At 36.4% G+C, this 26254-nt stretch overlaps 1 protein-coding gene across 2 annotated transcripts in view; it reads right to left on the bottom strand.

The window, feature by feature from the left end:
- The window catches only part of PDE6C (phosphodiesterase 6C), a 78368-nt gene that overhangs the window by 25570 nt on the left and 26544 nt on the right, over nt 1-26254 (bottom strand). For both annotated transcript variants that reach the window (XM_074295905.1, XM_074295904.1), the window contains exons 12-16: nt 22322-22468; nt 21599-21706; nt 19845-19954; nt 12571-12658; nt 81-181 (exon numbers count right to left, since the gene is read on the bottom strand). In XM_074295905.1, the coding sequence (XP_074152006.1) occupies nt 81-181; nt 12571-12658; nt 19845-19954; nt 21599-21706; nt 22322-22468 (554 nt within the window). The remainder of the gene's footprint in view (nt 1-80; nt 182-12570; nt 12659-19844; nt 19955-21598; nt 21707-22321; nt 22469-26254) is intronic.

The raw sequence follows: 26254 nt of genomic DNA, 5'->3' as shown, positions 1-26254 counted from the left end.
AGATAGAAACTTTAAACTGAAAAACATGTCTTAGTCTCAGAAAGATGTGTAGGTAAACTTGGAGAGTCCTAGAGACTTACTTGAAATATAAAGCCAGGTCAGTTGCTATTATTGCCACTTCAAATAGATGAATAACGGTTTCAAACTGGCGCTTATTGAGGTTCTGGAAGATGTTTAAACTCTGTAAGATGAAAAGTCACAACACAATGTGGTCATTCATGTGTCTTCAATTCTTCAAACCAAACCAACTAATGATAGTAGCGGATATTCCCACAATGCTCCCAGGCTGGCAGAGTACTTTGCATACATGATTTGCATGGAACATCCCTAATAGATAGGCATGGAACATGCATGGAACATCCCTAATAGATAGGCAGGATTGAGTGGATTTGGTTAACCCACTCAATAGTGTCAGTATCTCTATTTTAAGAGAAGTTGAGTGACCTGTCACAGGTCAAACGGATGACAAGGAGCACTGATGGGACTCTGATTCAGGTCCTCTGGTATCTAAATCACTCTATGTTGTCAACTGATGGTTAATTTGATCATCAATTTTTGTGGTTGTCAAGTCATTTCAGTCAAGTTCAACTCTTTGTGACCCCCTTTGGGGTTTTCTTGGCAGAGATACTGGAGTGGTTTTCTGTTTCCTTCTCCAGCTGATTTTACAGATGAGGAAACTGAAGCAGAGTTAAGTGATCTAGCCAGAGTCACACAGCTAGTAAGTATCTAAAGTTAGATTCGAACTCAGACCTTTCTGACTCTAGGCCTGGCACTCTACTGCACCTCCTAGCTGGTCATAAATTATTCTATAAATTCTTAACAAAAGTTTATTAATTGGTCAATAAGGCAGTGAGGTGGCAATGCATAGAACACTGAGCCTGGAGTCACCCTCAAACACTAGCTATGTGACCCCGGGCAAGTCACTGTTTGCCTCAGTTTCCTCATCTGTAAAATGAGCTGGAGAAGGAAACAGCAAACCACTCCAGTATCTCCACCAAGAAAATCCCAAAGGGGGTCACAAAGAGTTGAACTTGACTGAAATGATTTGACAACCACAAAAATTGATTGAAAAAATAGTTCTTGTTACAGTTTAAAGAAGAAAAATCTCACCTCTTTGGTGAGATTTGGAATTTCCCCCTGAGGATGAATCAGAACATCCCTGCACTTCATCAGTGTCTTAATTTACACTTTCAAAGAATGAGGTTATGAAAGTCAAGTGAGCCAGTAATCTGTGGGTCCTAAGTAAAAATAGGTCATTTCCCAGAATGAAGGTGTCTGTGCACACAGTTACATAACATTAACATTAAGGGGTGTAGAGCAAGCAAACCTGAAGGCAGAAAGGCCTGGATTCAACTTCCACTGCTGACCCAGATTGACTGTGTGATATTGGGCAAGTCTTTTGACCTCTAAGCATCCCAGACAACTCTGAAACTTGTAAGTTGCTGAGCAGGTGTTAATCTGCTTGGGCAGGAGGCTATTCTTCACCTGGAAATCATTTGTACCAGGGAAACCACAGGTGCATTCTCTTTCCCCATGCTAAAGTATCACCAGCCCTGGGACTAAATTCACAGCCTTGAATGAGCAAATAATAATTGTTTACATATAGTAGTTTGAGATTTACAAGGTATTTTCCAGGTGTTTCCTAATTTGAAGATGAGATACTATGGTCTCCTAAGGGCCTCCTTGCCTCCTCTTTCCCCAGCCTCCAGAGTCCTGCCAAAGTGATTTTTCCCCCAGTGTAGATCGGGCAATCTCCTTCCCATTCAACAACTTTAGAATTTCTCAATTGCTTTGATGATAAAATATAAACTTTGGTTGTTAAAGCTCTTCACATCCTGGTTCCAACCCATGTTTGCAATCTCACTGATCCTGCTCCCTCAACTTTTGATTATCCTCCCCGATCATCATAACACAATGCTCCATCTCCCATCTCCCACCTCCATGCCTTTGTACCGATCGTCCAAGTGGCATATATTCTCCTCATCTCTGCCTCACAAAACCCTTCTCTTTCCTTCAAGACACAGCTCAAACACCACTTTCTATGTGAAATCTTTCCTGATTCCCCCAATTGCTGTTGCTCTTCCTCATTGAGAACTTTGTAGTTAACCAATGCATAGTTTTTCTCTTTTCTCTTTATACTCTGTGTACACTTATATGTCCTTCTTGTCTTCCTTGTTAGAATGTGAGATTTTGGGGGGAGAGGGATTATTATTTCTTTAAAATACCTTTATTAGTTCTCAACATTTACCTTTATAATATTTTGATTTCCATTTTTCCCCTCTCTCCCCCGCCTCCTCCCATTACTCTTTCCTCTCCAAGACAGCAATCAATCTGTGTACAGGATATATGTGTACAACATATTAAACATATTTCCATATTCATCATGTAGAAGGTGAAATCTTTGAGAATGGTAATTTCTAGTCTTAGAGTCGAGTTATTTGTACAAGATTATGAAAAGCAGTTGGGCAGCTAGGTGGAAATGGCAAACTGCTGCAGTATCTCTGCCAAGAAAACTCCAAATTGGGTCATGAAGAATCAAACTGAATTGAAAAATGACTGAGCCATGGGAGCCAATAGGTTTCCCTGGGCCTTAAATCCTGGTTTCATTGAGTTTGAGATGAGCTCTCATATCTACTGTCCTAAATTGCCTTTCATATATATTTTGTGTAAGCAAAATATAAACAAGAAGAGGGAGGACACTTTCAGAGGAGGTGGTAATTCCAAGAGGTACATGTGAGGAAGAGATAGGAAGGGGTAGAAAGGTGGTGGAGAGCCTGTGCAAAGGCCCCAGAAAGACTGGAGAAAGGCTGACATATATCGAAAACAGCAAATACATCAGTCTGTTAAGCAGGCAGAGTTTGTGAGGAGGAATCATGGGTAAAGGCACAGGCAGTTTGGTCTAGTGAACAGAGGACTTGCCTGGAAGTCCAAGGTCTGGGGTTTGAGTCCTGCTTTTGCCAAACACCAGACCAATGGTGGGAGGGCAAGTAGACTCACCCTTGTGGGTTCCAGATTGCCCTGCAAGATGAGAACGTTGGACAAGATGATCTCCCACCCTGGATCAGAAACCATGACACGGTCAGCCACAGACCAGCTCCCCGGCCTAGGCCCAGACACTCAGCTTACCTGTGTGGGGGAGATCAGGTGAGACTGCCCCCTGTCTGTGTCAGACCTACCCAGATCTGGAGGTATGTAAGTCAACCCTTGCACGGCTTTCCGTGCTGGATCACCTTTGTCAAATGACCCAAACCTCTCTCCACATGAATGTCTTTAAGTATGTGTGTATACATGTATATATCTACTGGTATATGTAAATACAAATGAGTGTATATTTGCATATATATGTTAATACAAACACATTTCATGTTTGCACATTCCTATATGTGGATGCAAGTACATGTTCTTGTTTGCATTGCAATATATGTATGCATGTGTACATGTATGTGTATGTGTGCATATAAATGTGTGTGTGTGTGTGTGTGTGTGTGTGTGTGTGTGTGTGTGTGTGCAGAGCTCAATTTCCCATCTTTGGGAAGATTGACTAGAAGTAGAAAACTTGATGGGGAAGATGCACCAAAGCTGGTGTGGAGGTGGGTTTGACTGGGCTTGGTACCTAATACGAAGAGTGATGGAAAGGGAGGAGTCCAGCATCATTCCAAACAGGGCACCGTGAATCACCTTCTGTCCCTGACAGAAAGAAGGCATCTATTATAGTTAAAGAACACCCAAAGGCAAACCCAGGCTCACTGCTTTTAATTAAGAACTCTCTAGATCCACCAATGAGCTGTTGTTTACTCAGTTAATGGAAGAATCACAAAGATCAAAGTCTTAAATTATAACCTTCCACTTCATGTGAGAACCCTGATTATACATTTATTTTTGTAATATAAGTACTTGTCACTTCAAGAAATCAGATTATAATTATAAAACTTGGAAAACAAAATCCAGCTTTATAAAAATCTATCTAGTGAAGGTGATTTATCTTCCTTATAAAAGTTTTATCCCTTTATATAAGAATTTGTCACTGCCTTCTTTTTTAAAAATGTTCCCAAAGCAAAAAGAAAGCAGTTTCTTAGATGGACAGATTTAGAAGTAGAAGACAATAGTAGCAGTATAGAGATATGAGATTACAGACCTTTTTGACTGTTTAATTTGAAAGTTTACATTTTTATGCTTTATGTTGTTGTGTAATTTTTGTACTCTTGGTGGCTAGTTTTTTGTCTTAAAATCTTTTTGGAGAATTGCTTACTGTTTTGATTTTATAATAGTGAAGCTTGTATTTAGTGTTTTACCAATTAATATCACATACTTGTAATGAAAGGAAAAGAGAAAGCTCAAAAAAGTTCTCAGAATCACAGAATATGAAAGTTGGAAAAGATCTCAGCTTCACATCCAACCCATATATGAAAAAGAAACTTTTCCTTAACATTGGATCATACAATCATTGATTTTAATAATGGCCAAACATTTGGGTGGGCAACTTCTGCTTAAAGACCTCCATAGGAGAACCCAACATTTCTCAAAGTAGCCCATTCCATTTTTAAAAAGTTTTTCTTGTTAATCATAATGATATTAATAATAAAAGTTATAATTCACATTTATATAGCACTTATTCTGGGCCACATCCTGTGCTAAACCCTTTACAATTATTATCTCATTTTATTCTTACAGCAACTCCAGGATATATTTTTCACATTTTACGGATGAGGAAATAGAGTCAGAAGTTGAGGTTTTACATGCTAGCAAACTGAAGCAAACAGGGGTTAAGTGACTTGCCCAGATTACACAACTGTTAAGTCTCTGAGGCTTGATTTGAGCTGTTCTAGCCTCTGGATTACCAGCTGCCCTCCAGTTTTCCATCACATCCAGGCTAAGCTGGCCTCTTTGTAACTTCCATTCTCATAAGACACAGAATCAAGAGCCTTCATTAATCTGTCCTGCTCTGGATATCCCTTCAATTTATCAATGTCTTTCTTAATCTGTGGGCTCCAGAAAGGAACACAACTAGGGTCACACAACTGATAAGTGTCTGAAGCTACATTTGAACTCATGACAACGAGTCTTCCTGATTCTAGGCCCAGCATTCTCTATTCTCCATCCAGCTGCCCCATTTTATCTTATTAGATTCAGCTTAATAAATCCTGATTAGGATTTTGGATCCTGACCCTGTTATCTAAGGATGTTATCTTCTTTGTTTCTGATATATAACACAGTAGACATATCTTCCAAGTTTGAGTCACCTGAAAATGTGATTCCCTGTACCCAAGTCACTGGTAAGACTGTTAAACATTCTTGGCTTTCTGGACCAAGCACAAGTCCCTGATGGACTCTGCTTGACATCTCCTTCCATAATAACACCATTAACATTTTTCTCTTGAGTCTGGCTGTCCAATCCTTCTGAATCATATGATTTTATTATCCTCTGATCCATTTCTTTCCATCTTCTCTACAACCACAATATAAAATATTTTAATAAAAACTTTGTTAAAAATCTAGATATGTCACATTCATAGGACATATCATATCATTTCCATAGGATTCCCTCATCTACTGGCTTAGCTCTCTTGGGGGTTCAATTCACCAAAAAAGAAAAAGTTATCATTTTTTTGGAGATTGCTTTATATATTACCAGAAGACTTTCTGATTTCTTTTTTATGCCAAAGCTCTTCTTTTTCTGCCTATCTATAGCAAACAGACTCAAGTGTCTTTTTTTTTGTTTGTTTAATACTGGTTCCTTTTAGAGAAGATGAAACTGTTCTCCTAGCCTAAAAAAAGTATTTGAAACAATTTGGAGAGAAGGTAGCATTTTCCACACGTACACAGCGATGTTTGCATATACTCATGTATACCACATGATGATTTTTTTTTGTCCTACTCAGTGATTTTCTCAATAATTTGGATGAAGTTACAGATCCATATACAGATGACATGACACCAGGAGGAAACAGTCTGTATAACAGGGACCAAATTAGAATTCAAAACTATTCAAAATGCAGACTGGAATATATGCTAGGTCAAAACCAAGTTGAAATTTCCTAGGGAGAAATACAAAGTTTTGCACTTGTAGCCTCCTGTCTTTCCAGCCTTCTTACACCATCTAACTTCAGTCCAGGGGCACTGGCCTCCTGGCTGTTACCTGAATCAAACTCTCCATCTTTCAGCCCTGGGCTCATACCTGGAATTCTTTGGCATCCTTTAAGTTCCAACTAAAAATCACATCTTCTGTAGGAAGTTTTTCCCAACCCCTTTTAATTCTAGTGCATTTCCTCTGTTCATTATTTCCTGTCATCCTGAATGTAACTTGTTTGCATGTATTTGCATGTTGTCTTCCCCATTGTTATAAGCTCTTTGAGGGTAGAAAATGTTGCCTTTTGCTTCTTTTTGTTTCCCTGTCACTTACCACACTGAATGGTAGATAGTAAGTGCTATATAAATAAATAAACATTTATTGATTAATTGATTTACTTAGGCTTCAAAAGCTAATTATGCAAATACAAAACAGGAAGAGTTTTATTTTGATAATAGTGTTATATGAAACAAGACCTGGGGGCTTTAAGTTGACCAAAAACTCAATATAACAACTCAGATATAGATACTATAAAATCAAAACCATTTTGAGCTTCATTAATAAAACATCCAGGTCAAGGAAGATTACAATTGACCTTCAAAAGATCAGTCTTTTAGAAATGAGATTTGATTTATAGTCAAACCACAATTATAGGATAATCTTCAGTTCTAGGCATCATATATTTTGCACAGCAATCACAAACTGGAGGAAATCCAGAAAAGGGTAGTGAAGAGTCATGTAAGTAGGTCACATAAAGAATAGTTGAAGGAACGAGAGATATTTTAACTGCAGGAAAAAAAAAATCTAATTGCTAACCCTAATTGCCCAAAAACAAATGATAAATATTACATCATCTCTTTAGCCCATTGGTTATGCAGTGGATAGAATACCAGGCCTGGAATCTAGAATATCCAAGTTCAAATCCAGCTTCAGATACATACTAGCTGTGTCACTTAATCCTGTTTGCTTCAGTTTCCTTATCTGTAACAGCTGGAGAAGGAAATAGTAAACTACTTCAGTAACTTTATCAAGAAAACTCCCAAAAGGTGTCATAGAGAATTGGACATTGAGACAGCTAGGTGACTCAGTGGATAGAGCACCAGCCCTGAAGTTAGGAGGACCTGAATTCAAATCTGGTTTCAGATACTTAATACTTCCTAGCTGTATGACCCTGGGCAAGTCACTTAACCCCAATTGCCTTAGAAGAAAAAAAAAAAAAAAAAAGAGAGAGAGAGAGAGTTGGATATGACTGGAAAAAAAAAAGTCTGAACAACAACAATATAACCAATTTCTTCAAATATTTAAAAAATGTGACCATAAATAAAAATTCATCGGCTGGTGATCAGTCTATTGCTAGTGATCTCCAAATTGGCACTTAGCTAGCTGGGCTGTATTTCAGAGAGGCTCTGCCAAAGTTGTCGTGGATTATTGATGGGCAATACTCCTTTTTAGAGAAGACAATTAGGCCATTATATGTCCTTTGGAGCCAGTTCTGACTCCTTCAACAGCAGACAGTCCGTCATTGTCCTTGGCAGGACTTCCTGCCAGACCTCCTGACCTGGCCTTCATAACCACAAGGTGACCATGGTGGTAACCATGGTCATGCTACAGTGAGGCACTTGAGAAAACTCTGGTCAGGCTGTGGCCCATTATGTGACACAAAAGACCTATATCCCTGACATTTCAGTGATCTAAGGGATACCAATGCAAAGAACTTGGAGACTTTTGGTTGCAAATGTTAAGTATAAAAGCAAGCAAGCAAACAAAAATTACCCATGTAATTAAAGTACATTTCATCCATGACTGCATCCATCCCAAGAATTTACCTTTATTTTTGTTTGTTTTTTGAGAGGCAATTTGGGTTAACTGACTTGCCTAGGGCCATACAGCTAGTAAGTATTAAGTTTCTGACACCTGGCCATGCTCTATCCACTGCACTATCTAGCTACCTCAATTTTCCTTTATTTTTAAAAACAAAGCTTGACAAGTATAAACCAGATGTTTTCTTTGTAATGTTTAAAAAAAAAAAAGAAACAGAGGAATAAGTTGTTTACCAAAAAATGTAGCAGGACTATTCAATAACTAAAAACTTCAAAGCAGTTCAGTGTTCAAACCTACTCCATCCATGTCAATAAGCTTTGAATGAGCCCAGTGCCTGGCAACATTGTTGACAATGATCTCCAAATTGGCACTTAGCTGGTTGGGCTGTATTTCAGAGAAGCTCTGCCAAAGGTGTTATGGATTATTGATGGGCAATATTCCTTTTTAAGGAAGACAATTAAGCCATTATATGTCCATTGGAGCCAGTTCAGACTCCTGAGTAAATAATCTGAACAAATGAAACACTTTTAATACCTCCTCAATCCCATTATAAACTCTTAGACCCCAGAATGGGTGCATGAAAGATGCTTGTTCTGCTGATTCTATTCTGCTATGTCAACCACTCAGTACTTGACTATTGAGCTGACTGTAGTTTTAATACAAAGCCAAACCCAAGTGTACTAAAAGAGAAATTATATCTGTAATTTTTGTTAAAATCAAAGGATTTAAATCACCAAGAAATTGATTCTCCACAAAACACTAGGCAAGCTTTACATGACAATATGCATGAGTACTTATACTTAAAAAGAACTTCCATATGTATTCCCTTCTTTAATGTTCCACAACTTGGCAAGGTAGGTAGAACAGGATTTATTATTATCATTTTACAGAAAAAAAAAACCCAAAGTGCTAAAAGAAGAACCCAGATATTCTATGAATATTAAGTGGTAAGAATGACTACACTAGGGCAAATTTTTGGTCCATTGACCATTACCCCATCTCCTTCCTTACCTTGCCTCTGTATATCCATTAGTAACTAATTCTAGAGCTGCTGTCTATGATTCAATGGAGAAAGAACTGTTCCCAAGTCCAGATATCCTGGGTTCCAAGGCTGCCTCTAATACAGACCGGCCATCTGACCCAAGGCAAGCCTTAGGTCTTTGGGCATAAAAAAAGGAGATTCGACAGGATGGGCTCCAGTACCTTCTGCTTTAAATGCATAATCCCTTTCAACCAGCACCACTTCCCTAAGGCAATAATTTCCATGAGTTTTACTACCCATTATGTAAAATCATGCTTCCTTTAATTTGTTCCACATTTCCCTATTTCAAACTGCAGGAGGTAAACTTCCTCATTCTAGTGTTTCAAGGTCTGATAAACAAGTCCATATTCATCTTAACCACTCCCTTTGCAGTTTTCTAGACTTGATTATACTTCCCCTGTGTCTTCATCTTTCCAAAAGGAAGACTCCTCATCCCTTTTTCATCTGGCCTCCCATGTTCCTTTTCAGCATCCTTCCTATCATTTCAACTGCCAGATTTGGACCTTCAGTATAAAAATAATAGCTATTTCATATAGTGTCTTAAGGTTTATAAAGCATTTTACAAATACTTTATCAACACAACAACCCTGTGAGATAGGTGTTCTTAATAGCTCCATTTTATATTATGGGGAAACTGAAGCTTACAGAGGTTAAGTGATTTGCCAAACAGCTAATAAATGCATAAAGTAGAATTTGAACATAAATGTTCCTGTCTTCAGGTCTAGTACTCTATCTACTTTCTCAAGATCTGTGCACAGAATTCTAGATTAATATGCACTGAAACATTGGAGGATAGATAGCATGATATTATTTTCAGTTTTGTTCTCACATTTTCTAATGATATCTTGAGTGCTGCTGGCCTTTTGATGCCACAAAGAAAGACAATATGGTATAGTGGAGAGTATTTTGACTTGACTCCACCTTAAACAGCTGTGTAATCATGGGTAAGGCTCCCTCTGAACCTCAGACAGTTCTCTAAAATTTATCTGCTAAGGTTATAACTGGGCTCTGATTTTTCTTTGATAGAATTCTCACTGGTGATTGTTTGGTATATGGGAAGAAGCACATTAATAAATTGGGATAGAGATAAATACATAGTTAACAATCATAATCATGAATTTGAATGGGATGAACTCGCCCATAAAATGGAAGCAGATGGAAGAATGGATCAGAAACTAGAATCAAACAATATGTTGTTTAAAAGAGACACACTTGAAACAGACACCTACAGAGTTAAAATAAAGGACTGGAGCAGAATCTAATATACTTCAATTGAAGTTTAAAAAAAGGCAGGAGCAGTGATTTTGATCACAGACAAAGCAACCCCCCCCAAAAAAAAGATCAATAAAAGAGGTACTCAGAGAAATTATATTTGGCTTAAAAGTACCATAGACAATGCAGCAATATATATGTGTATATATATATATATATATATATAAAACAAGTTTTTCTGAGTATAGAACTGAGTCAGTTTTATAAAAATAAGGGCCATTCCCCAATTGATGATAATTAAAGGATATAAATAGGAAATTTGCCAAAGAAGAAATCAAAGCTATCTATAATCATAGGAAAAGAATGCCCTAAATCATTATAGCAGTATTAGACTAGTAAAAGGCAAATTAAAATAACTCTGAGGGCCACTTCAGACCTATCAGAATTGATAAAAACTGGAAGGGATGAGAGAAGACAGGCATGTTAATGAGTTGTTGGTAGAATAGTGAACTGGAAAACTATGGAAAACAATTTGCAACTAGACCCAAAGGATTGTAAAAGCTATAGATGCATTGACCCAGCAATACTACTTCTATTTCTATATCTCAAAGATATCAAAGAAAAAGGGAAAGGACTTATAAAAATATTTATAGTAACACTTTTTGCAATGGAAAAGAAATGGAAATTGAATGGATGCTCCACCAATTGAAGAATAATTGAACAAGTTGTGGTACATGATCATGATGGAGTACTACTGTACTATATGAAATGATGAGGGAAAGATTTCAGGAAAAAACATGGCAAGACCTATATGAACTAATGCAAAGTGAGTTGAGGAGAACTAGGAAATCATTGTGCACAGTAACAGCAATGTTGCAATGAGAATCAACTGTGAAAGACATGATTGCTCTGATCAATACAATGATCCAAGACAATTACAAAGGAATATTGAAAAATATTGAAAAAATGCTATCACCTCCAGAAAGTTCTCTCTGATGAATTCTGAATGCAAATTGAAGTATAATTTTCTTAATTTATTTTCTTGCTTTTTTTTTGCAATATCGCTACTATGGAAATGTGATTTGTATAACTTTATGTATATAATGGATAATATATTGCTTGCCTTTTAATGGATGGGGGAGAGGTAGAAGGGAAAGAATCTGGAACTCAAAATTTTTTTAATGTTAAAAATAAATTATATGTTAAAATGTTAATTTTTTAATGTCAAGGAGACATTAGACAGGTAGAAGGAGTACCAAGAGAAGGTTATATCAGAAAAACCCAGAACAGAAAGAGGATCCAAGAGAAGTTGCTGGTCAACAATGTATAGTGAAGAGAGTTTTAGATCAGGAACTGGAGGTTGTGAATATGAACACCATATTTGTGACTTGGAGAGACAAGATGCACCCTCCCTCTGGTCTTCTGGTTCCTCTTCTGTAAAATGGGGCCATTTGACTAGATGACCTCTGATTAAGAATGATTTATATTCTTATAAATTTGATTCAATTCTCTATTTTAGAAATGAGGCCTAAATTTATCAAAAACACTAGTTACAGAAATTGTTTTCTGCTTTCTGCTTTCTTCCTGATATTGGTTGCATTGGCTTTGTCTGTGCAAAGGTATGACTTATTCTTATAGAATTGCATTTCCCATAGGAAGTATGTGTATATAATCATTCCTTAATTATTTCTCAATGGTTTCTCTACTTTTCACCCCAAATCCTCAAAACTAAGTGAAGAGATGCTTATCTCTCTTGTATTTCATGAAGGACGGCACTTTTCTTAAATTTATATACAAAATTACTCTAAGGCAGAGAGATAGAACTGTTACCTTTAAATTGTGGAACAACACAACTAATACAAAAATGTGTATTTACATGAATGAGTACACACATATATATATACATGCATATATCATAAAACATGAAATTGCTTACCAACTTAAGAAGAAAGAATGGGAAGAAGGGAAAAATTTGTAACGCAAAATGTTATTTTTTAAATATTTTAAAATTGTCTTTATGTATAATTGGAAAAATAAAATATTACATAAAAGAAAAAAAATTATTAAAAATTTAAATTATGGAAATGCAGAAAAGAGTGACTGCTGAATCTGAGTCCCATTAGAACTTTCTCCTAGGTTGTGGGGTTTAATAAAAAATATGCTAGATTTGAAGTCAAAAGACTTAGTATTGAGTCTCAACTCTCTACTAACCTCTTCCTTCTCTAAAGTCCTTTCCAGCTCAGACCTTACAACATTACTGGACATTAAAATTTCAAACAAATAATTCATTAATTGATATGTTCACATTTTAATATTTGCTTTATAGGTTTGTTTTAGGTATATTCATTAACCTAAAGCCATCTCAGAAGAAAGATAACAGATTTGCTCCAGAATCTCAGATTTTTCCACTAGAGCAGAATTTCCATACCTCATCATGCAGCAGAGTCTTACTGAACTCCAGGTGGTGTCTCTCCAAAATGGAAGACCCATGAAGTCTGGCTAAGGGGGATGCAGATCTAGGAAGAAAACAATGTGCCACAAATTACAAAAATTACATCTACATTCTGCAGGAATATCAGATGCCTAAGACATTTCTCTAAGTATGTCTGAAACATTCTTAGTTATACCAAATAAGGTGGGTAGAACCATAGAATAATTTTGGAGTTGGAAAGATACCTCAATGGCCATTTAGTCTAATACCACCTACCCCTTTCCTCAAAAAAAGATTTCCTCTGCAATATATCCAATAATGGTCAATAAACCCTCATTTGAAGACTCTCAAATGAGGAGGAACTTAACAAAAGCAGGCCTTTTCACTTCTGGATAGCTCTACTTAGTTTTCTAACAAGTTGACATTAATTTTAAATTCACATTTTTGCAAGGAGATAAAGAGGTTATTTGAGAGTAACATGACCTAATAATAAGATCACTGTATCAAAAGTCAGAAAACCTGGCTTCATATTCTGGTACTGTTACAAATTGCATGTGTGATCTTGAACAAATAAGTTCATTTACTCCTGTGCTCCAGAGTTTTTAATTTAACGTGGAAGAGTTGGATCAACTGATGTCAAAGTTTCCTTCCAGTTCATTATCCTATGATCTTAATTCTTTTTGCTTCTTGTGGTTCCAAAAGAGACCAATTCCTGAAACGGGGCTTTCTTTGCATGTAATAAGATACACAATAAATATTTGTTAAATCATCAACAAATTAAGATGTCTGGTCCATTACTTTTTTCATTGGAAGTGTAGAGAATTTAAAATTGAAAGAGATCTCTCAAGTCATCTAGTCAAACCCCCAATTTTACAAATGAGAAAAGTAGGGCCAGAGGGATTAAAATCATTTGCCTGAGGTCAACCAGGAAATAGACATAAAAGTTTGAGATTCAAGTAAAAAAAATCAAATGGTTGTCTGTGAAAAGCTGGTCACAATTTGTCACATTATAAATAGAGATAGAGGACTGGCATAGGGAACTCCCAAGTGAGGAAACTCCCTCCATCGATACAGATTTATAGATTTGAGAGTAACCTAGAATCACCTTCCTAGGAGCTCACACATGTGTGTGGGGGGGCAGGACTTGAAGCCAGATCTTCCTGGCTTTCATCTTACTTCTCTACCCATTACCCTGTTTTGCCTCTCACTCTAGCCAGCAGACTCTACATATCTCCCTTTGATGTCTCCTCATGACTTGGTGATATCTGGCCTCTCAAAGGCAGATGCCAGTGAACTTGGAGTTAGGAAGACCTGAATTTGATTCCTCCCATGGATATTTACTATCTGTGCAACAAGGCAGAGCCAAAATGGTGGAGTAAAATCAGGAACTATTTGTGTAACACTGGGCAAACCACTTGGAGCTCAACCTCAGTCTGCATCTATGAAATAAGATTTAATTTAATGGCTTCTAAGATCCCTTTTTGCTCTAACCTTATGATCCTTTTACCCTGAGGGCATATTATATACCTATGTTCCAAGGATCAGTCTAGCTAAGCTTGAAAAGACTCATTATTAAGTGTCTACAAAATAATATACATTTTTGGTAGCTCCCAGAGGTCATCTACTAAAAGCTGCTAAATGGCATAGAGGAAAAAGCTCTGGGTCTGGAATTAGGAAGAACTGAATTCAAATCTAGCTTCAGATACTAGTCACTTAACCTCTATCTGCCTCAGTCTCCTCAACTGCAAAATGGGGATAATAATAATAACATCTACTTTCCAATGTTGTGATAATCAAGTGAAATCATATTTGTAAATTGTTCATCAAAGTGCCTGGGTAGGTAGTGTATAAATGCTTTCTCCCCCTTTCTCCCTACTAAGATATAAAGTGGCTACATTGTGTAGTGAGTAGCATCACACATTCCTGGAATATTGAAAATAACATTTAGTTTTGAAAAGAGATCAGGGTTAAATTCCATTAAAGTAAAAAACATTACCATAAAAATATCTGAATGACAAAATGATTTTTCCAGACAGCAGCCTACTTATTATGAGCAAGATTCAATATAATCAAATTTCAGGTACAGCTCAATAATTAGGTGAACCTTTAGTCCCCCAAATTTTTGTGTAGGAGTAATAGGAAAGAAAGGCAGTGGGTGGGAGGAGTCCAGTCAGGTCCAATCTTGTTCCCCTCTTCTTCCCTATTTTCCTTTATGTCTAGTGAAAATAAAGATGAGTGTTACAAGATCCCTATCCTCCAGAAGCTAATATTCAAACTCTGAGGAATCCTTAGTTAGAGAAAGGAATCTTTGCTAAAGGGCAGCAACCTTGAATATCTTAAAGAACACTTAATTTGAAATAATGTTGAAGGGAAAAAGAGGAGTTGGTATTTCAAAACGAAGGGGCTCCTAAACTAGGCTTTAACAATATGTTCCCAGGATTAGGAAGAAGTCTCCAGACTGGTCTGCTAAGAACTAATCAAGTTGGAGGTGGAGAGCTGCTTTGTAACTAAGGCAATGACTAAATGTCTCCACTCATCTGTAAATAGTTTATATTCCTGAAACCTCTTTCCTTCCTTCATTCATTCAATTAACAAGTATGAATTGAACCTTTATTAGCATTACATCCTTGTGCTATTGTGGGAAATACAGAGAATGAAACAGGATTGCTGGACCTTATCATGGAACCAGGAGTGATAAAGTATATGCATCGGAGACTGTGATGCTAGTATAATGAGAGGTAGACAATTCATTAGCATTAGATCTTTAAAGTAAAACTATTGCATTGGTTATTTGTTTTCTTTGAAGTCTGTTCTCAATAAAGGAAAAGGTGTCCAGGAATACAGAAACCTGAAAAGAAATGTCAGAAAGAAAAGAAAGATGGGAAAAGACTTCCTACTATAGATTTGGGTGTAAATCCTAGCTCTGACATGTAATATGGGAGTTATTACTTAACTTCTCTGAGCCTCAGTTTCCCCATCCGTAAAATGGGAATGATAATAGCTGTCATATATATATAAATTTACATAGAATTCTACATACATTATCCCATTTGATCCTCTTAATAACTCTGAAAAGCAGGTGCTATTATTATCACCATTTTATAGATGAAGAAGCTCCAATTTCAGCAGTTTCCACTAAGTCATCCTGCGTCTCATAAGATAATAATCCTATCACTACCTATACTGCTGTATTGTTAGGAAAAGGTTATATAAGCCTTAAAGAACTCTAAAATTATAAGTCATAAGAAATTGTTGAACTGCATTGGTAGAGGGAGTTCCCTCATTGATTCTCTATACCAGTGGTGGGGTCACAAATCATAGGTCTGATCCTTATTCATATTTCTTTGTGTTAGTATAGGGACAGTCTGGTTTAGTGGATAGACAGCTAAGCTTACCTTCAGATCTGGATTCAGATTCTACCTACAGTGTGACCCTGGACAAATTTCAACTTCTATGTTTCTCAGGTATTCCCTAGGACCTATTTCCTAAGTCATTTGAATCACAGATTTAGAAATAGAAGAGACCTCTAACTCCATCTTATAGATAAGGAAAGTGAGAACCAGAGAAGTTAAATAATTTGCCCAAAGCTATGAAAGAGGTAGGTTTAGAAAGACTGAGGTTCAAGAAAACAAAAGGTATGGATAGGAAATAGTAGACAACAAGACAGAATCAGGACCATGGAGAGCTATGGGGTAGGTTCCTCTAGCTTACCAGAAGCTAGTATCATCCCTTCTTGTTTGGAATTCTAGCATGTGAGGAGCCAGCAGGGGCAGATAGGTGCTTCCATTGGTAAAGCACAAGCCCTGGAGTCAGAACAATCTGAGTTCAAGTCCAACCTCAGATTCTTGACACTTTGAGCAAGTCACTTAACCCCAATTGCCTTTAATAATAAATAATAAGAAACCCTTGTTTTAGGAGAAGACTTTTGTCAGGGCCAGTTCATCTGGTGATTCTGATTCAAAATATTTAGAATAAAGGTGAAAGCATCCCTGTACAAAGAACAATGAATCTAGAGCCATAAAAACTGATTTTGATTTCTAGCTCTGTCCTTTATGTGTGTGATTTTGGAAGGACTATTTCTCTGAGCTTCATTTTCTTCTCTCTATCAACATTTTTTACAATCCTACATTTTCGCAAAACACATTCCTCTTAAAAATGTTGTCAGGTAGATAGTTACAAGTAGTATTGTTCCCATTTTACAAATGAGGAAACTGAGGATCAAAGATCATATGACTCATTCATCATCACATGACTAGTGTCAGAGCTGAGTTTCAACCTAGATTCCTTTTTATACCAGTTCAAATGTTCTTTCCATTATACTACATTCTGCCTCTCAAAAAAAGATGCTGGTTCCAAAAACTTTTGATCCCATGTCTTAGATTACAGACCTTGAAGTATTTGTTGAGATTTTGTAGGACTTCTTCAAGGACCATTGTTGATACCTCCAGATCATCCTTTGGTTCTAAAGTCTCCCCACCGAGGCCCAGGACAATGATTTATTTTATCATTTAATCATGTGTCATCATGCATGATTACTTTAAAAGTATGGACAAAAGTAACTACAAAATCATGATGCTGATTTTAAAAAAATGAATAGACCAAAATTTAGATATCCTAATGAATACAATACCTTTCAAAGGAAATCACCACTGGCTGCCATGTGTTTATTGCAGTAATGTTCCTATTTCTGTAACTCTTCTTTGTTTACCATTGACAGACAAAAGACAATCAGCCTCATTTAGTAATAAGCATGGCTGATTTTTTAAAACCCAAAATGGTATTTTCCAAGCTACCTTTTCACTAGAATTGACTTTGAAGTACTTTTAAGTCCTCTGAAAATTCAAATCTTTATCTTTTCTTATGTTTTCAAAGGAGAGTTCTACACATGCTTTTAGATGCAACAGAATTACTGGAATGAGCTTCACTAAAATACTATATTGAAAGAGACACTTTATGCTTTGAATTTCATCTGTTGGATGATTCCTAAAACACCTATGCTTCATTTCTTCCCCATTTATCTATTCCACTGGTGTCAGAAAGGATTAACTTCAATTTGAAATCTAAATAAATTGTAAACAGCATAAAATGACATGATTTTCACTTACTGACTTTCTGATTCATTTTCTACAAATACATTGTTTGAAAATATGAAGACTGTTTGTGGAAAATCTAGTGTTTTTACTTGAATAATAGTCATGTCATGTCTCACAAATGAGAAATTGGCATTGAGAATGTATATTCATGGGGGCAGCTAGGTGGCGCAGTGGATAGAGCACCAGCCTTGAATTCAGAAGGACCCGAGTTCAAATTTGATCTCAGACACTTAACACGTCCTAGCTGTGTGACCTTGGGCAAGTCACTTAACCCCAGCCTTCCCAAAAAATAAATAAATAAATAAATAAAAAAGAGAATGTACATTCATTGAGAACAGTCTAGCAGTGCTGAGTACATTTTAAGGTAGATGAATACATGAAAGATCTATGATTTCTCCTACCTGCAGATCATAGTTCAGTGGTAGAATGGAACAGAATATTAGATTTGGAATCAGAAGTTATTGTTCAGTCATGTGTTATTCCTTGTGTCCCCATTTGGGATTTTCTTGCCAAAGATACTTTAATAGTTCGCCCTTTTCTTCTCAAAAACATTTTACAGATGAGGAAACTGAGATAAACCAGGTTAAGTGACTTGTCCAGGGTCACACAGCTCCTAAGTGTCTTGAGATCATATTTGAACTCAGGTCCTCCTGACTTCAGGGCTGGTGATCTATCCACAGCACCAACTAGTTGGCCCAAAATTGTTCTTTCTTAAGCACAGGTCTATGTCACACCCAGTGAACAAATTCCAGTGGCTCCAAATCAAAAATAAACCTCTCTCTTTGGATTTTAGAACTTTTCATAACCTGATTCCTTTTATTTTCCAGTGTTCTAATACCTTACTCTACTCCCAATACTCTGCAATTTGGTGATACTTTACTGCTCCTCACTCTATCCCCCTACTTCAGTCATTTTCATTGATTGGACCTCCCTGCCTGGAACTCTCCTTCTCCCTCTCTGCCTCCTAGCTTCCCCAGATTCCTTCAGCTAAACAGCAACTTCTGCAAGACTTTCCCAATACTCCTTAATTTTGGTGCTTTCCTTCTAAGATCATCTCCATTTTATCTTCTATATATCTATATATCTTTATCATATATATACTATATATATTTGTCTCTAATTGTTTATACATATATATTTTTGTACATAATTTTTATCTGTTGTCACTGCCATTAGACTGTGAGTTCCTTGAGATCAGAAACTGTTTTTTTGCCTTTCTTTGTATTCTTTACGCTTAGCACAGTATCTGGCACACAGTAGTCACTTAATAAATGCTTATTGACCAACTAGTTCTGGTACACAGCTCAGTGAGGGAGGGAGTATTTGACAGATAAGCAAAAGTCCCTGATTTGGTCCTGGATTCTAGCAGGATGTGTCAGTCTCCTCCCAGTATGCTAACCTGTCATTGAAAAAGAATTATTCTCAGAGAGAGAAGTCATAGCTCTGCTATCTGTGTGACTATGAATAAGCCAAAAAAAAACTATCTTTAAAAAATAAAAAGTATCTATAAAATAAAACATAAAAAATAATAATATTTGCCCTTATGAGTATCAAATTACCATATATATATATATATATATATACACATATATATACACATAATGTCACTATGTTATTATTGAAGCAATTCCTTTTAATTCTAATGCCTTTCCTTTGTTAATTATTTCCTATTTATCTTGAGGACAGGGATCGACTTTTGCCTCTTTTTGTATCCCACCACTTAGCACAGTGCTCTGGCACATAGTAGGTGCTTAATACATTGATCAATTAATTGAAGCAATATGGTACAGTAGGGAGATTACTGGTCTAGGACTTAGTCCCAATGCTGCTAACTAACTAAATCCCAATAATAGGGTTACATTCAGAGGCAGCATGATGTTGAATTTAGTGTCTGGCTTCAAATCCTAGCCATGAAATTTACTATCTGTATAATCTCAGTCCAATCACTCTGTGGTCCTCAGTTTTCTTAAGTGTAAAACAGGGGGATTGTCCTAGATGACCTCTGAGATTCCTTCCCATCTAGTATTCATTTATTTTAAGACTCTAATAATAACATTAATAATTATCAATAAGAGAGAATAGAAGAGTTGAAAAGAAAGAATTTCTTTTTTTCTTAGCACTGGTATATCTTGGTTTCAAGAGTACAGCAATATAGATCAACATGCTATTTGCACTTACTTCATCTGAAACAAATTGTTGGTACCCCTGTGATCAATATCATGACAAAAAGCAGCTGCAATCATAGCAAAGGCTTCCAGATCGGTATAATATTTCTTCAGTTTTCCTGTCTGTTTAAGGAAACAGAGATGGATTAATAGAATTAGTCTGGTGTAGTAGAAAGAACATTGACCTAAAGAGTCAGGAGATTGAGATCTCCAGATCACTTTCGATACCTGCTAGCTGCACAAGCTTGGGCAAGTCATTTTATTGCTCTGAGACTTAGTTTTCCTATCTGTAAAAAGGGAATAAAAATGCTTTCACTACAATAATTCTTCCACTTGCATGGTTGTTGAGAGTTTGTTTGATTGTTGCTTTGTAAACCTTAAAAGACTATATAAATGTAAGTTATTATTATTATACGCTACTTCTAGAGCCATAACTAGGATAGGGCAACTGGAGTATTGTCCCATTGGGGATACCAAAATTTAGAAGGTGCTCTCAATGTTACAGCTGTTCAGTAGCACAGAAACAATTGACCCTTAACTTTGTTTAACAAGAATAGTAAGTTAAAAGAGGAAACTACCAAATGGCAATGTCCAATTAATGTCTTGCTTCCTTTCTCTCCATTAACTCATGGCAATAGTTTCTAAATAACCTCCCCAGTGATTTGGAGTTTCTCTTTCCCATCTCTTCAAACAAACAAAAAACCCTGAATTTGCCTTTAAAAGTTGATTTAAGTGTGTATTTTGTGTTTGCTTCACCTGGGAGACAGAAGTGCTCATTATAGTTCTATCTGATATATAGGAGAGTTATGAAATCTGCAGGTTAATGATTCTAACCTTTTTGAGGATGAGATCTGTTTTCTAGTGTCAACAAAATTGTCATATCCTCCGTATGTCCTATTATTAGTTAGTACTGTTAGAATCTAATGATTGTGGCTAATATGGAAATGTTTTGTATATATATAATCTATATCAAATTGCTTATCTTCTCAAGGATGGGGGAGGAAAGAGGGGAATTTGGAACTCAAAATTTTAAAAAATGAATGTTAAAAATTTTATTTCATGTAATTGAGAAAAATAAAAATTAATGATTAAAAATTAAATCTTCTATTATTTTATGCTATTATTCATAATAGTATCTACATCCAGTTAAAAATAATAATTCATAAGATTATAGACTTAAAGTAGGAAAGAACCTATATTCAACTTAGTTATTTTAGAGGTGAAAAAATTGAGACCCAAAGAGGTTTTATCTTACCTAGGATCACACAGAATCTGAGACAGAATATAAACCTAAGTTTTCCTAAGCTCAGTTCTAGTGTTGTATCCTTTATATCATGCTGCCATATGAGTCATACTTATAAAGAGGCAGCTTAGCATGGTGGGTAGCATATTACACTTGGAGATAAGAACTGGATTCAAATTCCTCCTTTGATATTTATTAGCTATCTAAACTTGGGTAATTCATTACTCTTCTCTGGGCCTCAGTTCCCCTTTAAGTAAAATAAAAGAACTAGACTAAAGAATCTTTAAGATTCCTCCCATCTTGAAGTCTATAATCACTGTGGCTCCATTGATGATTTCTTCCATCAAGTTTTCCTTCATGCTGAAGTTCTGGCAGAGTCAGAAAGAAATTTGAAAGCCTTGAAATGCTGTAGAAATGTAGTGTTATAATTATTATTAATATATCATCATCATCATCAATACCATCATCATCACCACATCATCTTCCTCATCCTTTACAATTATATGTAAAGTTTCTGAACCCACCATTAGCAGGGTAAACATTGTCTGTCCCACATTGAATCCATGCCGCCAGTTGTGATAGGTGACAGATCGGTAACCTTTTCTCACTGTGTACATCCATCTTGTAAGGACCTGTAACCCAAAAGAAAAAAAAAGGAAGGGAGAAAAGGAAGAAAGAAGAAGGAAGGAAGGAAAGAAAGAGAAGAAAGAAAAGAAAGAAGAAGAGAGAGAAGAAAAAGGAAGGAAGGAAGGAAGGAAGGAAGGAAGGAAGGAAGGAAGGAAGGAAGGAAGGAAGGAAGGAAGGAAGGAAGGAAGGAAGGAAGGAAGAAGGAAGGAAGGAAGGAAGGAAGGAAGGAAGGAAGGAAGGAAGGAAGGAAGGAAGGAAGGAAGGAAGGAAGGAAGGAAGGAAGGAAGGAAGGAAAGGAAGGAAGGAAGGAAGGAAGGAAGGAACGAAGGAAAAGAAAGAATTAAGAAGGGAGTAAAAGATTTGTATGATTGTTTCAGACTTTGGAATCTAATTCCCAAAGGCTAAGAAGGTCTGGGATGATGTAATTGACAATCTATCTTATCTAAAGAAGGTCACTTGGTCTTGTTTAGGTAGGTTTCCACAGAAATATTTGCAAAGTTAGTAATAATTCTTCTCAGTCAAAACCTAAACAAAATCCACCATTTCTAAACACCAAAGACACTTAGTCTGAGAACTCTTAAGAACTGCTATTCTTAATAATCAAGTAAATATTATCTGACCTCCACAGGCACTTTGAACTTTTCCACGGCTTTTATTTCAAAAAATAATTGGATCCCACATTTTATCAATCCATGCTCTGTAATGGGGAAGTCACTGAAGTGGAATTCATAAAGTTCTACATCCTTTGGGTTCGGCAGCTCCTCTTTCTGTTAAAAAAAAAAAAAATTGATATGGTCCAGATCAAATTGGCCTTTCAGTGCATTTTGTACTCACAGATCTCAAACATTCACAGAGTGATGGGGGGCCCTCTGTTACAAATGCCTGGAACCTGGCTAAGTCTCCACATGGTACATGGCGCAGGCCTAATACTGCATGGTCAGAAAATGGGGCTCCCATTGACTAGTGCTCTGTTAAAAACAGCAAATCAAGTTGCTTGGAAGAAATATCTAAAGTTGTTAACAGCTAGTAAGTGCCAATTTTTCTTTCTCCAATCCCCTACCTTCCTATAGTTCCATTGTTAATTAGAGAATAAACACTATTGAATTCAACTCAGTTATTTATAATGTGCTTAGGGATGGGTCAAGCACTGAACTGCTATAAAGAGTTAATATAAAGGACATAGATGAATAGTCCAAACCATCTAAGACAGTTCTTAATCTGGTGTGTGAAACTTATTTTTGTACATACATACATATACACACATGTGTGTATTATATATTGTGTACATATACATAACACAAATTTATGTACTATATATACACATATGTATTATTATATTGATGTATATATAACAGTATTTTAATTTGATTTTTTATAATACTCTGGTTTATTTTATGCATTTAAAAACCTTATTCTGAAAAGTTACTCATAGATAATTGATGCCAGTTCCAATGAGCTTGTGATGAAGAAAGCCATCTATATCCAGAGAAGACTGTGAAAACTGAGGGTGGTTCATAACATAGCATTTTCACTCTTTCTGTTGTTGTTTGCTTGCGTTTTGTTTTCTTATTCGTTTACTTTCCTTTTTTGATCTTATTTTTCTTGTGCAGCAAGAGAATTCTATAAATATATTTATACATATTGGATTTAACATATATTTTAACATGTTTAACATATATTGGATTGCTTGCCATCTAGGGGACAAGGAGGGGGAAGGAGGAGAAAATCCAAAACACAAGGCTATGTAAGGGTCAATGTTGTCAAATTATCTATGCATATGTTTTGAAAATAAAAACTTTATTTAATTTTTTTTAAAGAAAAGTTGCTCATAGATTTCATCAGATTTTTCACAAAGGTCTATGATACACAAGAGGTGAGAAACCCCAGTTCTAGGAACTCACATTCTATCGGGTGAAAAAAACAGGTATCACAACATATTTACAAAGTAAATAGCAGTGATCCTCAAACTTTTTAAATAGGGGGCCAGTTCAGTGTCCCTCAGACTGTTGGAGGGCTGGACTGTAGTAAAAACACAACCTCATACTCTGTCTCCGCCCCTCAGCCCATTTGCCATAACTGCATAAACGTCCTCAGTGGCTGCATCTGGCTGGCGGGCTGTAGTTTGAGAACCTCTGATAAATAGGAATAGGAATTTGAAGGCAAAAAAGCTAACATTTGGGGATATCAAAAAGATTTTAGGTAAGTCATGCTTGATCTGAACTTTGAAAAGAGTTAGGGACAACAAAAGAGTGCTTACTACATGAGTACGGTATTAGGCATTTCTATGATCCAATTCTCAGTCATATCTTGCTACTTGAAAGCACATATCTCTTTTCTCCCCGTTAATTCACCATAAGAAGTCTTCTCATTAATCTAGTGCCCCTTTTCTAGTTCTCTTGACCTCATATGGACACACCTGGAGGAGGAACACCTGGGGTGTTCATGGAGTATTCCTCATTCTTACTAAGTAACTAGTTTATTTTTTTCACTCATACACTTCCCTGATGACACCCTTTAAGTGATTTCTCTTGTGCAAATTCTTCATTTCTATTGTTTTGCTGCTGACTAATGCTGATGTACCTTTTTAAAACATTTTCCAATGAATGCTTGAAAGACATATAAGCCAAACCAGATTTGAAAATTGTTCGATAAGTGGAGAAATAAGCTGGAGATTTTCAAGCAGAAATTATATGTGAAAAAAGCCAGAACAGAATAAGGAAGCTCTGGAATAAGAAAAGGGACATTGAGGCTAAGGCCACTATAAGGCTTAACCTTTTTCCCAAATAGATAGATTTATATTTATTTATGTAATTTATACATAATTAGAATAACCATAAAGGAGTAGCATGGTCTAAAATGATAAAAGACTACCAGCCTGGGTGTCAAGAAGATCCAAATTCAAGTCCTGTGTATGACACATATTAGCTATGTGAGCATGGGGAAAAGTCACTTAACTACTCAGTGTACCCAGACAACCAATCCAAGCTATTCAATTATGGATGAGCTTCTGAAATGCATTAGAAAAGGGAATTCCTACACCTGGGAGTTTCCTACCTGAGGAAAAAAAAATCACAGTTTTGAATTTTTTTAAAATCCTAACCAAGTTGGGAATAGGGTTGTGGGACTTGAGATGAGGACCAGGACTGGCAAGGTGGAGGAAGAAAAAACAGAGGAGGAAATTCCCTCAAGATAGGATAAAAATCTCAGCTGTATCATCAGTGTCAAAGGACTAAGCATTGGCAAATTGCAAAGTACATGTTACCGACTATGTGTGTGACTTTGGAGCAAGTCATTTAACCTTCTCTCTATCCTTAAATTCCTTATATTAAAATGAGGAGAATGGACTAGGTGGACTAGGAGATAACCTTCCAAATCTAAATTTACTGGTAAGTTTGAATTCCAGGTTAGAAGAATATGATCTGGACCTCATTTCCTGTAAAAACTGGAGTTAATTGCCATTGACAAATCTGTGCTTCTTTTCAGTGGGTCAGAAATGGCCAAAGACCTGGGAAAGGAAGGGTGTCTGCTGTGAGGTGCCATTAATCCTAAAATTAGACAAGTGGATCTCATGTTCTTTGACTCATCTGAAAAGCCATCTGGTTGAGATGTTACTTTTCTGAGGTTAAAAAATCACGGAAGAAATTGAGATATTTCAGAGCTTTCAGGGTTTTGTTGAGTTAATTCAATTTCCAAGTCCAGCCTAATAACATGGATTAGGAGTTATGTGTCAAAAGACAAAAAGTGTACTTGTTACGTAAATATAATGGGAAATTCCTTAAACTACTGGATATGGCAGTGTGTTGTTCATTCCTGAAAGCAAAACCTTAAAGCCATTTGCTAGTTTTCCTCATTGCACGACAAAGCTAAAGAAATCAGCTGGGCTAAACTAGTTTCCTAAATGTGGCTGTTGGAGTTAATCAGTAAGGAGTCATAACGTGGAAGCTTTTATCAGCAGGTAGAAGATTTACTAGATTGGATTGGGCAAAGCTTGGCAATTCCATTCTTAATTCTCAGAGACAGAGTAAACATCTATAAGGAGAATCTTCACTGGAATGACTCCTTAAGAACACAGCTTGAGACACAATGGGGGTGGGGAGTAGGGGAGGACTGAGTTTGAGGATCCAGAAATCATTCTTCAATTCCCCCATGGGGTGAACTGATTGGTAAAAATTTTCATAATGAGCATTTGAACCATGCAAATCGTCAAACACTATAGATCAGAGCCTGGTTTATTGTTTTGTTTATTGTCTAGACATAAGAGAAAGTAAAAGAAAATATTTATAATGCAAATTAAACTTCAAAGTGTATTTTGAATACATTTCCTGCTCCCTCTCTGATGAAGCCCACTGGTACCTTTAATTGTTAGTGCACTTTGGTATAAGGTGGGAAGTGCTAGAGAATTAAGGAAAAATAGGTGGGCAATTTTTAACTTTTTAGGAGGTTATGACATAAACCTACATACAAAGACATATTTATTATGCAGGAAAATTGGTGTGCTTCTAGCAGGTCTATTTGCCACGTGATATGAGAGGGGCTAAGTGTTAGTAGAACTA

The sequence above is a fragment of the Sminthopsis crassicaudata genome, chromosome 2 (genome assembly GCF_048593235.1).
Source record: "Sminthopsis crassicaudata isolate SCR6 chromosome 2, ASM4859323v1, whole genome shotgun sequence".
Lineage (NCBI taxonomy): Eukaryota > Metazoa > Chordata > Mammalia > Dasyuromorphia > Dasyuridae > Sminthopsis > Sminthopsis crassicaudata.
The sequence above is the reverse complement of the archived record's forward strand: the minus strand, read 5'-3'. Positions and strand labels throughout refer to the sequence as shown.